The 14,069-nt window shown below is 40.5% G+C and overlaps 3 protein-coding genes across 4 annotated transcripts in view; 2 read left to right on the forward strand and 1 right to left on the reverse strand.

The window, feature by feature from the left end:
* Positions 1 to 709: 709 nt before the first annotated feature.
* Positions 710 to 1,564, forward strand: LOC126405997 (hemoglobin subunit alpha-1-like). The gene is made up of 3 exons (XM_050070082.1): positions 710 to 868; positions 957 to 1,164; positions 1,345 to 1,564. Exons 1-3 carry the CDS (start codon positions 774 to 776, stop codon positions 1,471 to 1,473), a joined length of 432 nt encoding a protein of 143 aa, XP_049926039.1. The 5' UTR covers positions 710 to 773; the 3' UTR covers positions 1,474 to 1,564.
* Positions 1,565 to 3,040: 1,476 nt separating this feature from the next.
* Positions 3,041 to 3,864, reverse strand: LOC126405590 (hemoglobin subunit beta-2-like). Its single transcript, XM_050069395.1, has 3 exons — positions 3,707 to 3,864; positions 3,361 to 3,583; positions 3,041 to 3,271 (listed from the first exon to the last, which is right to left on the reverse strand). The coding sequence occupies exons 1-3, from the start codon at positions 3,796 to 3,798 to the stop codon at positions 3,143 to 3,145; spliced, it is 444 nt and encodes a 147-aa protein (XP_049925352.1). The 5' UTR covers positions 3,799 to 3,864; the 3' UTR covers positions 3,041 to 3,142.
* A 3,991-nt stretch (positions 3,865 to 7,855) lies between these two features.
* The window catches only part of nprl3 (NPR3-like, GATOR1 complex subunit), a 19,013-nt gene continuing 12,799 nt past the window's right edge, over positions 7,856 to 14,069 (forward strand). For both annotated transcript variants that reach the window (XM_050069808.1, XM_050069809.1), the window contains exons 1-2: positions 7,856 to 8,284; positions 9,564 to 9,633. In XM_050069808.1, the coding sequence (XP_049925765.1) occupies positions 8,089 to 8,284; positions 9,564 to 9,633 (266 nt within the window). In that variant the 5' untranslated portion in view covers positions 7,856 to 8,088. The remainder of the gene's footprint in view (positions 8,285 to 9,563; positions 9,634 to 14,069) is intronic.

Consider the following 14,069-nt stretch of genomic DNA (forward strand, 5'->3'; position numbering starts at 1 on the left):
ATTAATTAATTGCAGAGCAGATTTCAAATAAATACGCCTGGGCTGACATATAACAACTTAACATCGTATACATTAAACTTTGCAACCATGGTTGTTCTCCAAATTGCACCATTTTGATTTAGATTAATTCTACTTTTGATTTATTAAAGCATATTTTGGTGATGTCCTGTACTATATTACCTTTTTTTCGGGAAAGGTGAAAATGTGCTGAACAAACAGCTCAAAAATCCAGGTCATTAAAAAAAAAGAATTAAATTTATCTAATGAGAACACAAAAGAAATGCGGGATGTGGTGCCAACTGAAACCACTTGCATGTCTTGTAAACTATTTAGTAGTTACAAATCTGTAACAGGTATTAAACTCGCACACAGGAGCTACATTTGCATATGAATTATAGTTTTCAATTTGTAGTCTCCCTGCCTGCTTCAGTATCACTTAGGCCTATAGACCATAGTTTAAATTCAGTGGCTCACTTGGAAATTGTTCCGCATTTTTAAAAGCATGCACGCTGACTTAATTAAATCATTTGGTTTCACGAGTGAAGACATTGTGAAAATTGTTTATTGAATGACGTTTGGTTTTATCGGGTATTTCCCAGTAGTCTCCGGGGCCTCATGAGAAGTTAAGCCCATATGCTATATCATGCGCGCTGCAGCATCATTTTGGAATTGGTCCAAATGCTGTGCGGCCTATCTTGGAACTGGTCAGGGTGTGCCCATGCTCTGTTTCTTATATAAAAAACTCAAGGCTGGCCAAATAAGTTACAGACAAGATGAGTCTCAATGCAAAGGACAAGGACGTGGTCAGAGCCTTCTGGGCTAAAGTGAGTGGCAGTTTGGAAAGCATCGGCGCCGAAGCTGTATGCAGGTAAATATGACTCTGAACCGGCTGATAAAACCTGCTCCGAAAATTAATTCATTTTTTGATGCTTTTTTTTTAATTTTATTTTACACAGGATGCTGACGGTGTACCCGCAGACCAAGACTTACTTTGCTCACTGGAAGGACCAGAGCCCGACCTCTGCCTCTGCCAAGAAGCACGGAATTATTGTGATGAATGGGATTGACGATGCTGTGACCAAAATCGACGACCTGTTTGGGGGTTTTCTGACCCTCAGTGAGCTGCATGCCTTCACTCTGCGAGTGGACCCTGCCAACTTCAAGGTAGATGTACCTGATTATTAATGCGTAAAAGTCAATGACGCACACAGTAGATGTTTGATTTTCTTTGGCCTTTTCTTCAAGATCTAATTTAAAAAAACGCTTTGTAGCATGTCTTCAAAACCCATAGGTCCTGATCATTATGTACATTCTGGGTTCAATTCCAATGTCCTTTTTCCACAGCTCCTCGCCCACTGCATCCTTGTGGCCATGGCCTCGGCGTACCCCGACGAATTCACCCCTGAGGTCCATGTGTCCATGGACAAGTTCCTGGCTGCCGTGGCCCGTGCCCTGTCTGAGAAATACCGATAAACGGCATGCAGGAGCAGAGGGCTTGCACTGCAGCACTGGTTTAGATGCTTTTATCAGTCTGAATGTGAATAAAAGATAAAATGCAATCAAACTCTGTGTGTGTCGGTGGTGGAGTGAATTTTCTCTGTTAAAGGTGGTTAAAAAGGTTTTCAAGTCATGTCAACAGCACGCATGGCATCCACTAAGTATATCAAGTAGTAAGGCCTGTTGGGGATATCTCAGCAATATTAACCCATGTATGAAATTATATAGAAAGAAAAAATAAAGAATAAAGGGTGTTTTTTAAAGCTGTTTATGAAGCAGTGTTTAAAACATATTTGAATTTATCAGACTTAATACAAAAGTATAAGTAAATTTACACACATAAAACCAAAGAACACCATCTCTATTAGCACCACTACTACCATTACAACACCAAATACACTATATTACACCAACGAGTAATATACCAGCCTACATGTACTGCTCAGTGGTATTTAGATCCTTCAGACAGAGTTGCAAGCTGCAATATAAGTGAGATGAATATAAAAGCGATGCATTCAAAGCTTTTAATATCAACATCTCAGATACTCATTATGCAGAATGGTCTCTTTTTAAATGCCGTATTATCATTATTCATTCATTCATTCATCTNTGTATGTTTTTGGACTGTGGGAGGAAGCCGGAGTGCCCGGAGAGAACCCACGCTGACAAGGGGAGAACATGCAAACTCCGCACAGAAGGGCTCCCACACCCGGGATCAACATTAACAATAATAAAAAATTATATTTAATTACTGGTGTATAGAAATGCGTCATACTTTGTGAACTCCTCTTGTCTATTTTTGTGTGCGTATACATACACACAGAAGTACAGCGCTTAAGGTGTTTGTGCTTTACGTGATCATTTTATCCTCTATACCCCACTGCAATCCAGAGAGAGATGCTATAATAATGTAATGTAATAACGACACATATGAGTTATTATATAATAATTACAGTAGGACATCACAATTTTTTTTTTTTTAATTTAATTTTATTTTTTTTATATATACTTTATTAATCCCCAAATTCAATTTTTTCACTCTGTTTGTCAATTACACACAGGTCCGAACACACACATGCACAAACAGGACCTATACATGTACTAAGTGGAGAGATGTCAGAGTGGGCTGCCCATGACAGGCGCTCAGAGCGGTTGGAGGGTTCGGTGCCTTGCTCAGGAGCACCTCGGCAGTGCCCAGGAGGTGAACTGGCACATCTCCAGCTACCAGTCCACGCTCCATATTTTGGTCCGGACGGGGACTTGAACAGGCGACCCTCCGGTTCCCAACCCAAGTCCCTATGGACTGAGCTACTGCCGCCCCAAATGTAACACAATGTAACACTTTCAAAGTGGGCATTCAGTATGATGTATGTACTTTTAATACCTAACTGCATGATGCTGATAATTGTCACTCAAGCAAGATTTTTACTTTATATTTTGCCATTATGTCATAGCATCCTTGAATGGAATTACACCCCCCACCACCTCCTCACATGCATGAATGAATATTATGATTCAGCCATTTACACAGACGGACTCAAACTGCTGAGTATGCGTATTCTTTTATTTATTCATCCTCTGAGACATGACAAAAAAATGATTTTTTTTTTGTGTTCAGCGTGTGATGGTCTTCTGCTGCAGCTCTCTAGTGGTACTGCCTTCCCAGGGCGTTCACCACCACTGCCATGAACTTCTGGATAGTGGCCTGGACTTCAGCAGTGAAGTTTTTGCCCATCCGAGCAGCGAGCACAATGGTCAGGCAGTCGGAGAGGAGCTGCAACACAACAAGCATCAGAGCACATCAGCAACATTTTTTTTGAATAATCGGTCATAACAAGAATTAGATTAGCTGCATCACTTTACCCTGAAATTGTCGGGATCCACGTGCAGTTTCTCGGAGTGCAGCACGCTCAGCTCGGCATAGGTCGCCTTAATGTTGTCCATGTTCTTCACAGCCCGGTCCAGACCGTGGAGGATAGTTACTCCGTGTTTTGCAACCTGAGGATTTCCCATGATTGCGGCTGCGTTGTAGAGGTTTCCAAAGTTGCCGAAATACCTCTGACACCAGGGATAGACGATCAGACACCTGAGGAAACATGCAAAAACATACTTTATGTATTCGCAAAAAAGGGAAAGAAATACACATAAATGCACAAATGACTTCCCTTGCGCGTCAATCCATGTTCAGGAAAACAGAAAGATGTCTCACCTGCAAAGAGCTGCAGGGCCAACGGCCTCATAGTCCATCTTACTGAAGAGGTCTTCGATGGTGGCACGCTCTTTTTCTGTCCATTCGACCATTTTGTCAGCTCTAGGTTTGTAGTCCTGTGTTGGTCAGTTCAAGATGCAACTTATAAAAGAACCGTTTCACCCCTCCCCAAGATATGCGATTGGAATCCAATTCAATCATTGGATGAAGTAGGGAGGTGGGCCGGCCATGCATTACGGATTTGCAAAACTGATAAGGACAGGGATAATCTGCTCTGCTTAGATTATGTCCGAAACTGAGGAAATAGATATCGCTGTATGTGTCCTGCAAGTAGCCTACTTTAATCAGCAAGTCTACCATGATCAGAAATAAAGGGTATGGCTGTAAAATGAATTACTATTTGAGGATGCCGTCCGATTTGATTCCATAATTATTTTCTTATGAAACTGACCAGTTTTACATTTTAAATTCTTTGAGCATACTTTGCTTTTACTCTCAATATTGTAATTAATCTCTACAATATTAGCTGCAGAAGTGGTTCTCAACCGGGGGCGCTTGAGGGAACTCCAGGGGGTCCCAAAAAGTGGGGACTTTTTATTTTCACTATTTAAGTGAGCCCGACGTGAGTGAAAGTGACATGTTATCATATGTGTTTCACTTTAGGGACCCTTGATACAAACAGGTTGAGAAGCAATGGTCTACAGTATTAGCTATGACATCATAGCAGCTTTATATTTGACAACACCCGCCATCAGCACAACTTATATTATACAGTACAATCTAAACGATCTCATCTCAATAGCAGTGTCCACACGAGACAGTAATAAATCCAGTAGAGGGCGCTTCTATTCACCAGGAACATCTGACCACTGCATGACTGGACATGATGCCACCATCAGCTCATGATGACCACAGTGTAGTCCGTGATGGAATAAAAAGATAAAGTCCGCACACCAGAAGCTGCTCCTTGAACAATTTATTCATGTATTGTTGTTACGTTTCGGGCCCCTGCCCTTCATCAGACATTAAGTGAATGTGAATACACCTCCATATATACACACCCAACCCCTCAGGGTCACCTGACGCAATCAAGTGAATAAACCACAGGTGTGAGAACAATAATCATAATTATCAAACAGGAAAGAAAAAACAGGAAAGAAAAATATATGTTTCTGATTGATGAGAAACAATCTTTAAGTGCACTAATCTTTAGTGCAGGCAATATGAGAAGATATGAGAAACATGGCTCACACAGTAGTAGCAGAAAACAATCAAATCCAACATCATACCAGCTACTGAGGGAACAATGTAAACACAAATGACAAGTTCCTAGATCCATAGAAATGAAGCGCACGGACCGGTCCGTCTCACTTCGTTGAAACACCAGCAGTCAATGTAAGATCATCATCAAGGTTTGCAAAATCACAACTGACAATCACCCTTCTTGAAGCTCAGTCTAGCCTGTGCATTCATCAGATCTACAGCATGTACCCTACACTGCACCACTGCCGTTGAGCCAAAATGGCTCCAAATATGTGCTGAAAACTGCATTTGATTCATAGATCTCTCAATCAAAGTTACAATGTGGAGTCATAGGCTACTCGACGTGCATTATTCGGCAAAACTACCCGTCGAGATTTGCATCCACCTGTTATTTCAGCAAGATCAGTGTCGGATGTATGAAATTCACACCGTCCAGTTAAAACAGCACAAAATACCAGCTGGTAACAGTGTTTGATGCACAAACGGAACCTGAGAAGTGGATGCATTATTCTGCAAAACTGATATTGTAACTGCAGGAATTTGCATCCACTTCCTTTCAAAGACAGCAGTACCTTGGACAGCTCCCTCACCACCGACACACATAATTAGGACCTTGGCAACCGTATGTATTAATCACTTAGAAAATATTGAATATCATCGCTACGTCATTTGCAAGTGACGATTTAATGAGTCTCTGCATGACTTCCTGCACAGATAGGTTTGATGAATAACCATAGAGCCTATAGTGTAAGGCGCGTGCAGGCACACAGTGAGACTTTGTAAGGACATACTATGATAAATTCAAGATGTTTCACCATTTAGGTCAATGGTATATTAAATTATTAGCCATCTCCAGTCTGAACATGCAAGAGTGCCCATGCTATTGACATTTAAAATGGTGCATATGAGAATGAAATTAATGACTCTTGGGATTCTTGCCTTATTACAGTAAGTAATGTAGATAGGATAGGATAGATAATCTGGAGTATTTATTTCTGGAATGAGACAAGGTCAGATGTCCTCAGGGTCCTAGAAGGTTCATATGTCACAAGCATGTCAGAGATATAGTTGGGTGCTGAGCCACAGCGTGATCATTACACAAGCAGCAAGATTTTGAAATCAACTCTCTGAGTGACAGGTAACCAGTGTAAGGATTTTAGAACTGGAGTATTATGGTCCTATTTCCTAGTTTTTGTGAGGAACCTAGCAGCAGCATTTTGACTGAGCTGGAGTTGCCTAACAGCTTGTTTTTTGAAAGCCCTACAAACAGGAATAAAACAGCTTTCCCAAGGCCTACATGCCTAAAGCATATCTAAAGCAGTATGTGGTATACCAAGTCCTCCGCAATCAGCCAAATGTACCATCTAGCGGACATGATGTAACATGGAAAATGTTTATCAGATAGGGTTGATCATGATTACCTTTTAGATCTTTTGAATTGTTGCAGATCTGTTGGCTGCACATCCATGATGCGAACCTCCCGTTCCACTGCATCCCAAAGGTGCTCTATGTGGAGGCCATTGGAGTACAGTGAACTCACTGTCATGTTCAAGAAACCAGATTGAGATGACTTGAGCTTTGTGACATGGTGCGTTATCCTGCTGGAAGTAGCCATCAGAAGATGGGTACACTGTGGTCATAAAGGGATGGACACGGTCAGCAACAATACTCAGGTAGGCTGTGGTGTTTAAACCATGCTCAGTTGGTACTAAGGGGCCCACAGTGTGCCAAGAAAATATCCCCCACACCATAACACCACCACCACCAGCCTGAACCGTTGATACAAGGCAGGATGGATCCATGCTTTCATGTCGTTTATACCAAATTCTGACCCTACCATCTGAATGTTGCAGCAGAAATCCAGACTCATCAGACCAGGCAACGTTTGTCTAATCTTCTATTGTTCGAGTTTGGTGAGCCCGTATGAATTGTAGCCTCAGTTTCCTGTTGTTTGCTGACAGGAGTGGCATCTGGTGTGGTCTTCTGCTGCTGTAGCCCATCTGCTTCAAGGTTCGACGTGTCGTCCATTCAGAGATGGTCTTCTGCAGACCTTAGTTGTAGGCTAATGAGTGGCTATTTGAGTTACTGTTGCCTTTCTATCACCTTGAACCAGTATGGCCATTCTCAATAAGGCATTTTGGCACAGAGACCTGCTGCTCACTGGATATTTTCTCTTTTTCAGACCATCCTCTGTAAACCCTAGAGATGGTTGTGCGTGAAAATCACAGCAGATCAGCAGTTTCGGAAATACTCAGACCAGCCCGTCTGGCCCCAACAACCATGCCACGTTTAAAGTCACTTACATTATTCTTCTTCCCCGTTCTGATGCTCAGGTTGCGCTTCAGCAGGTCGTCTTGACCATGTCTATTTACAATTATGCATTGAGTTGCTGCCAAGTGTTTGACTGAATAGCTAGCCTATTTGTGTCAACTTTTTATCACTCAGTAAAAAAGTATTTTACTTTCCACCGGTAACCTGTTTGGTAACCATTCATTTGCTTGTTTGCCAGTTGTTGATGAAAACTTGTTAAAGTTTTGCATGTTAAACTGTATGATAGTCCTGCCATCTTGAGATTAATGGAAAAAATACTATACAAGTGGGCAGTCCGCAGGCTACGATTGCCCCTCGGGCCAGACTTCAGAAATGCCGTATGGCATCCCAAATTTGAGTTTGGGAGAGAGTTGTTCATGTTTACTAATATTTATGGAGTGTCTTAGACCATAGGAATAACATGTATACATTTTGAAAATCGGCGTAGTTCCCCTTTAAGTCAATACCATGGCTCGATGGATGGGTAGATAGACAGAAGCAGTGCCTGTTGAAGCAGGGGGGGTACTATAGCCGCACTCTTTGTTCCAGCCGGACATTTTTCCAGGTGACACAAAACAATCGCAACAGCACTACATGGCTGTGTGGTAGGGGATACTTTAAAACCAGGCCTTCCAGTTAATACCAGTTAAACTGTTTCTGTCCCGGTTTGGTGTTTGTGTATACCATACAGCAATACGCCTGCAACAAGCTAACGGTCACTGTTCGGTCGAAGGAAACGAGGAAACAGCCATAGCTCGCGACCGACTTTACCGTGTCGCGGCTAGCTTACAGTTAGCTAGAATGCTAACATGATGTTCAACCCATTAGCCGGGTTACCAGATGACCGAAAATCCATGTACAGTCAGTCCCAAAACAGCGTGTACAAAACCGGCGACAAGACCAGCCCTATTAGCGTCATACTGGTTAGCTCTGGCAGCCGAGGGAACAAACTACTTTTCCGATACCCTTTCCAAAGAGTGGCTGACTGTCCGTCGTCTTTGACAGGTAGGCGTAGCATTAGCCAAGTTAGCATTAGCCAGAGAACTACAGTTGGTGTCCTAACGCTAACGGTAGTTACTCTTTATTCAGGGAATTAACATGCTGCCCTCATGGTCTCTCTTTTACATGACTACACACACAAAGAGGCAGGGCTGAAGTATAAATAACCACAGTATAACACAACACCCCTATGTTCCCAGGGTCCTATGTTTCCAAGGGGGCCTAGTCTAATTTTGAGAATTGAGCAGGTGTCTGTGGATGTAAACCAACACTGTAAGAGATTGGTAAGGGCTATCTTCGCAATTGAATTAGCAGAAAGCGAAGGTAGATGTGCGTTTCATATGCAGTATGACTGGTACAAATCTGTTCAGCTACTATGGATATTAGTGTCGTTTAAGGTCAAGAAAACTGTCTTGCCCCCAAATTTGAGGGCGAAGGTCTCAAAGAGTAGTAGGCTGCAAGCTGTAGGTGGGTGATTTGAACATGCTGACACATACACTGAACATATGATTTGTGGCAAAAGCATTGCTGAGAAAAAACACAATAAAGGTCTCCTCAAGGTGTCACACTTAGAAGATATTAAGCTGGGAAACACAGGGCCCTGGCAACACAGATACACTCCCAAACTACAGCCCAGAAATATATTTTACCTCTGTAATGCATTCAGTTATTAGACTGTCACTGTAATCTGTAAAGCCACAGTTTTTAGTTAAAAGCAAATATGACGTTTGTGTCAGTATGTGTAGGGAAGGCCCACTAGTGTCCACTGTTCTTCTTTTTAAGAAACCATTTCCTGTTGTTTTGCATAGTGGAAGGCTGTTGTTGTTTCTAGGCTTACTGTAAACTGCAGTTTAGCTACTTTTAAATATAGTGTCTCTTTTTGTGTACTTGTTATTTTGTCCACACCCTGTTAAACAAAGTTATCTGAATTATATGTTCAAACTAGTAGCATGTCTGAGGTCTGACAAGTTGTTTTCATAGCAACATAAGACAAGTTGGAGGCATACCTAGTATGGCAATGGTAGGCCAAGAATTACTTTAAAACATGGGGAAATGGTATTGGCAAAGAGCAACAGTGGTCACAAATGACTTATATCAACAGAGATAAAGGCCCTCAACCACAACAAGTTGTAAGGTATAGGTTCATATAATAAAAGAGCAGAGTTTTATAACACATCTCTGACATGTTTGACATTAAGATTGTTTTTTTGTGGCTCTTAAGGGGGCAACATCTCAACCAATGTGTTTTCTTGTTGGCGCTAACACTATTATTTCTGTCCACAAGCAAAACAACGGAGTCCATATGCTCTGAACACAACCGGGGATGGTCTTGAAGATCAGGATGGTGACTCAAGGTATTTTACTGGTCTTCATTTGATAATACTGGGTGTATACATTAGTTTATAGAGTAACTGTAGGTGGACGCAGCCAATTCTAAGATCTGCTTGAACCACTGGCTCTTATCAGGTTTTTCCTCCCTAGCATTGGATCTCTTTTTATTTTTTTCAAAAACCTTATTGTATTTTTCAAGAGGAATTAATGAGCTGGCCCATGTGTATTTTAACCCATGTGGTTGAGTTTCATTTAAGTCCTTCATTTTCTTTTAAAAATGCTGTATGGGGTGGCACAGTGGTACGGTGGTTAGCACAGTAAGAGCTTTCTGGATTCTAACCCATTGGCTTGTTGGCTGGGGCTCTTCTGTGTGGAGTTTGCATGTTCTCCCCATGTCAGTGTGGGTTTTCTCCGGGTTCTCTGGCTTCCTCTCACAGTCCTAAGACATACAGTTTAAGATAACTGGTGACTCTAAGGCTCAATCCAAATGTCCAGACTTCACCACACTTGGAGACTTGCAGACTTTTCGGGCGCGTACCCAGGAAGTCAGGGAGGGCTTAGGGCTGTCCAAATCCACAATTCAACCAGTCCACAAGGGGCCTAAAGCAGACTTTCTGCAGACTTCCAGAGAGTCCGCTTGGGGTGCAGACCTCAACAGACTTCACTGATTTAATTGCCTACATTTCATTGCGATACGGAGGTGACGTGGTAGTTATTTTTTTCAATAGCCGACTCAAAAAACAAAACTTATGTTTATGTAACACACTTACTGTAGCCTAGTAAAACAATATTTCAGTCATGTAGGCCAGAAATAATATTCAGCAACATCATGACAGAGAAATATTTAGAAATATAAGCTGCAGAGGGGAATCAAAATGCATTGTATTATTGCAGCCTGCCCTATAGGTTGCACAATGCCAAATATATAGGCTAAAAAATGGTAGAAAAACAACTAAAGAAGATCCTCTGATGTAACTAATAGGCCTCCCTGATTTTCTTTAGTCATAGCTCAGTCCTTACTTACAAACATCTTTGTATTTGAATGTCTGCAGTCTATATGTTGTACAGAAATTTATTTTGTTCACTCACAGAATAACCCTTTACATGGGATTTAAATTTTATTATCTGCAGGGACAGTTCAGCAGACAGCAGTTACAATGGTTGTAATCATTGCTCAAATGTTTTCATGGCAATGCGTAAAACAGTCTCGAGGGCTTCCTATCAGCGGTGTGCGGTCTCTGCCCTCATCACGACTTTACGTGATGACGTTGAACTCGTCACAGTCCGCAAGTCCAGAGAGTGGACATTTGGATTCAGCCGAAATTGCCCGTAGGTGTGAAAATGAGCATGAATAGTTGTCTGTCTCCATGTGTTGGCCCTGGGATAGGCTTCAGTCCCCTGGCGACCCTTAACAGGATAAGTGGTTACGGCTAATAAATGAATGAATGAATGAATGAAAATGCTGTATTGGTAGTGCTCCAAAACCCAAAGCTATCCCCTCACCATGTGTCTAAATGTCCTTTGAAATTTGTCATAGCACCAGCTGCTGTTTGAATATGCTTGCTTAATTCAGCTGGTACAAAAAACAAACCTCCCATTCAGATGACTATATTTTTTGTTGGCTCCGGTAGTCAGAAAATGGGGCTCATAATAAAGAAGTTAAATACGGAGTAAAGAAGTTAAACCACATCAAACTCCTTTAAAGTTAAACATGAATGTTGGGATAAGAAACTGTTGATAAGATAACAAACACAAATATGTTAAAAAAAACTCTATAACGTAGCCACAAATAGACACTATAAAATAACCAAGAATTGTAAAAACAGGAGAGTTTCCCAAAGCATGGAAACATGGACATAATTTGAAATCCTCCCTGTTGTTGATGGCTGTTAATAAAAATAAAAACAAAATGATAATATTAGACAGAAAACCTTTCTGTCTTTCTGTTTCCAACAGCATTTAGTTTTCATCATTGGTTCCACCTTATGGATGGTAATGCTGGTCAGTTGTTGGTTGGCTGAAATTACTTTGGTCACAAGGCTGTAAGGAGCAGATAATTTAAGGTCTTTATTTATCAGTTCAGCTCACCATGCAGATAAAGCTGGCACAACTCGGTTTTTGGTCCGCAGACTGCACATCAAACAGGCTTATCTGAGAAAAGACTACGACCTTATATGACCCTGTAGTGAGGTTGGACTGGGATACAGAACTGTAAACAGCACAAAGAGCTTTGAGAATGAAGTATGAGATAGGTTGAAGTCATAAGGTAACAGTTTTATAAAAGCCAATATTAAGTGATTTTCAGTATTTAAGGTGAGACATCAAAGGTGAAAACATAGATTTTTCATGCACTTGTTTTTAGAATTTGAGTTAACTTGCTTCCATAACATGTCTTCTTTCAGACCAGTGGAAAAAACGTCCAAAATACCCATTTAGGTATTTATTTAAGATTAGATTTCTGTTCTGCAAATGTATGCAAAAGCACAAATTTAATTAGCTAATGCATAATTTGCAGAATTCCAATGTGTTATTTCCATGACCGAGGAAAGTTAATCAGTATTTGTGAACATGAGCTACTCTCTCTCAAAGCCAAAAACCAGAGTGTCTTAAGCGTGTGAGAAAATGTACCCATATGCTCAAAACATTACGCTGCATGCTCTCAGTCAATTCCAGACTCTTTATACCCTATGACATCATACAATTTCTTTATAGCACTCTAGCTTTTTGATTTGGAAGAGAGTTGTTCATGTTTACTAACATTGTTGGACTGTCTTGGACCAAAGAAATAACATTTGAATTTTGAAAATAGGTTTAGTGACCCTTTAACCATAAAATTTGAGAAAACTTATGATACAAAAAAAAATGTCTTAATGTAATTTATCAACAGGGGATAAATACATCTGTTAGTTAAAAATTTTACACTAGTGTCTTATTTTTTTAACCTAAAAACGCATGGAATTTAACAATTTACGATATATGTCTTAAAGGCCATTTTCTCCAAATTATTTTTTTCCTCATACTCCAGAAATCTCCACCTCAGTACCACTCATACACCAAACTTTCCACTTATGATCTTATCTATATTCTGAAGGGTTTTTGACACGGGGGTGTGTTCATTTATTATTCATAGTCCAATTTATTTAACATTTTATTCCTAAGAACATGGCAAAAAATGATTTTTTTCTATAGCTGTTGGGAGTATTTTCTGATATATGGAGTGATAAAAAGAGATATCCAATATTCCCTCTGTAAAATCTTTGACTAAATATGACAACAAAATGAAACAAGAATTTCGACCCAGGCTCTATGCAATATCCAAATTTTTGTTCGGGGAATCAGCACATATTCGGATATTCAAACATAAAATTTCAGAAAACTTGTAATATAAAAAATAATTGTCTTACTCTAAGTAATCAACTGCGGAAGTTTCATGGTGATATCTACTAGTTACAGATTTTACCCTATTAACCTTGGGCGACTCCCCTTAAAGGAATACTTCACCCCCCAAATGATTATTTGCATATTAATTACTCACCTCACATTATGTTGTTGTTATTATGTTTACAAACTCTCACACAACTGGCACAGTATAAGTCTCATTTATCCAGGTGTATGCTCAATACTTCCCTTACTATTGAGGGCCCTGTCTACATGTATAGAGATATTTTTTTAAAACATTATTTAAAACAAGTTAGTCTACACGACCTTTGTTTTACAGAATATCTCTGTCCACACTAGAACGCAAAAACAACTCCAAAGGCTTGTCGGTGTCGGCTGTCTTCCACAGTCTCCCCTCGTCACTAAGTTAAAAGTGTACAGGCTATCATTAGCTTTTTCAGAACGCCCACTGGAGATCTCATCACCATTGATTTGCCTTTGCTATAAAGACAAAGGAGCTCACTCTAAGATACTAGTGATGCTCTGGACATGCAAGTTTTCCTTCCACTCCCACTATTAAAATCATCCCACCAGCTGCTGGTTTAATTGAGTCTGATCCCAAACTGCTGTTTCTGGTGGACTTTAAACCGTGGATGCTAACCAGATAACACTGCGTGCAGCAGATACTGCCGTTCATCCATTAAGTGGTGCGGCAATACTAAGATTAAATATAAAGCAGTCATTAGTCCAAGCGGTGCTAAAATTCGTAAACAAACTGGTAAGTTAGTCTGCTGCTGTTATTGTTTCTGGTGCATGCTCATTACACAAAGCAACAATGGTCATGCAGAAATTAAGGAGATATCCCACACACTCTGTTGTGCATGTCCACACAGATACACAGTTCCTGTAGTTTTGAAAAATCTGCCCTTTAGAAGGCAAACAAATCTCAATTTTAGTGACCAAAAACTCAGTTTGCGATTAGGTGAGAGGCCAAAAATGCTGGTCCTAAAATCAATCAATCAATCAATCAATTTTATTTATAAAGCCCAATATCACAAATCACAATTTGCCTCACAGGGCT

The sequence above is a fragment of the Epinephelus moara genome, chromosome 18 (assembly GCF_006386435.1).
Source record: "Epinephelus moara isolate mb chromosome 18, YSFRI_EMoa_1.0, whole genome shotgun sequence".
NCBI lineage: Eukaryota > Metazoa > Chordata > Actinopteri > Perciformes > Serranidae > Epinephelus > Epinephelus moara.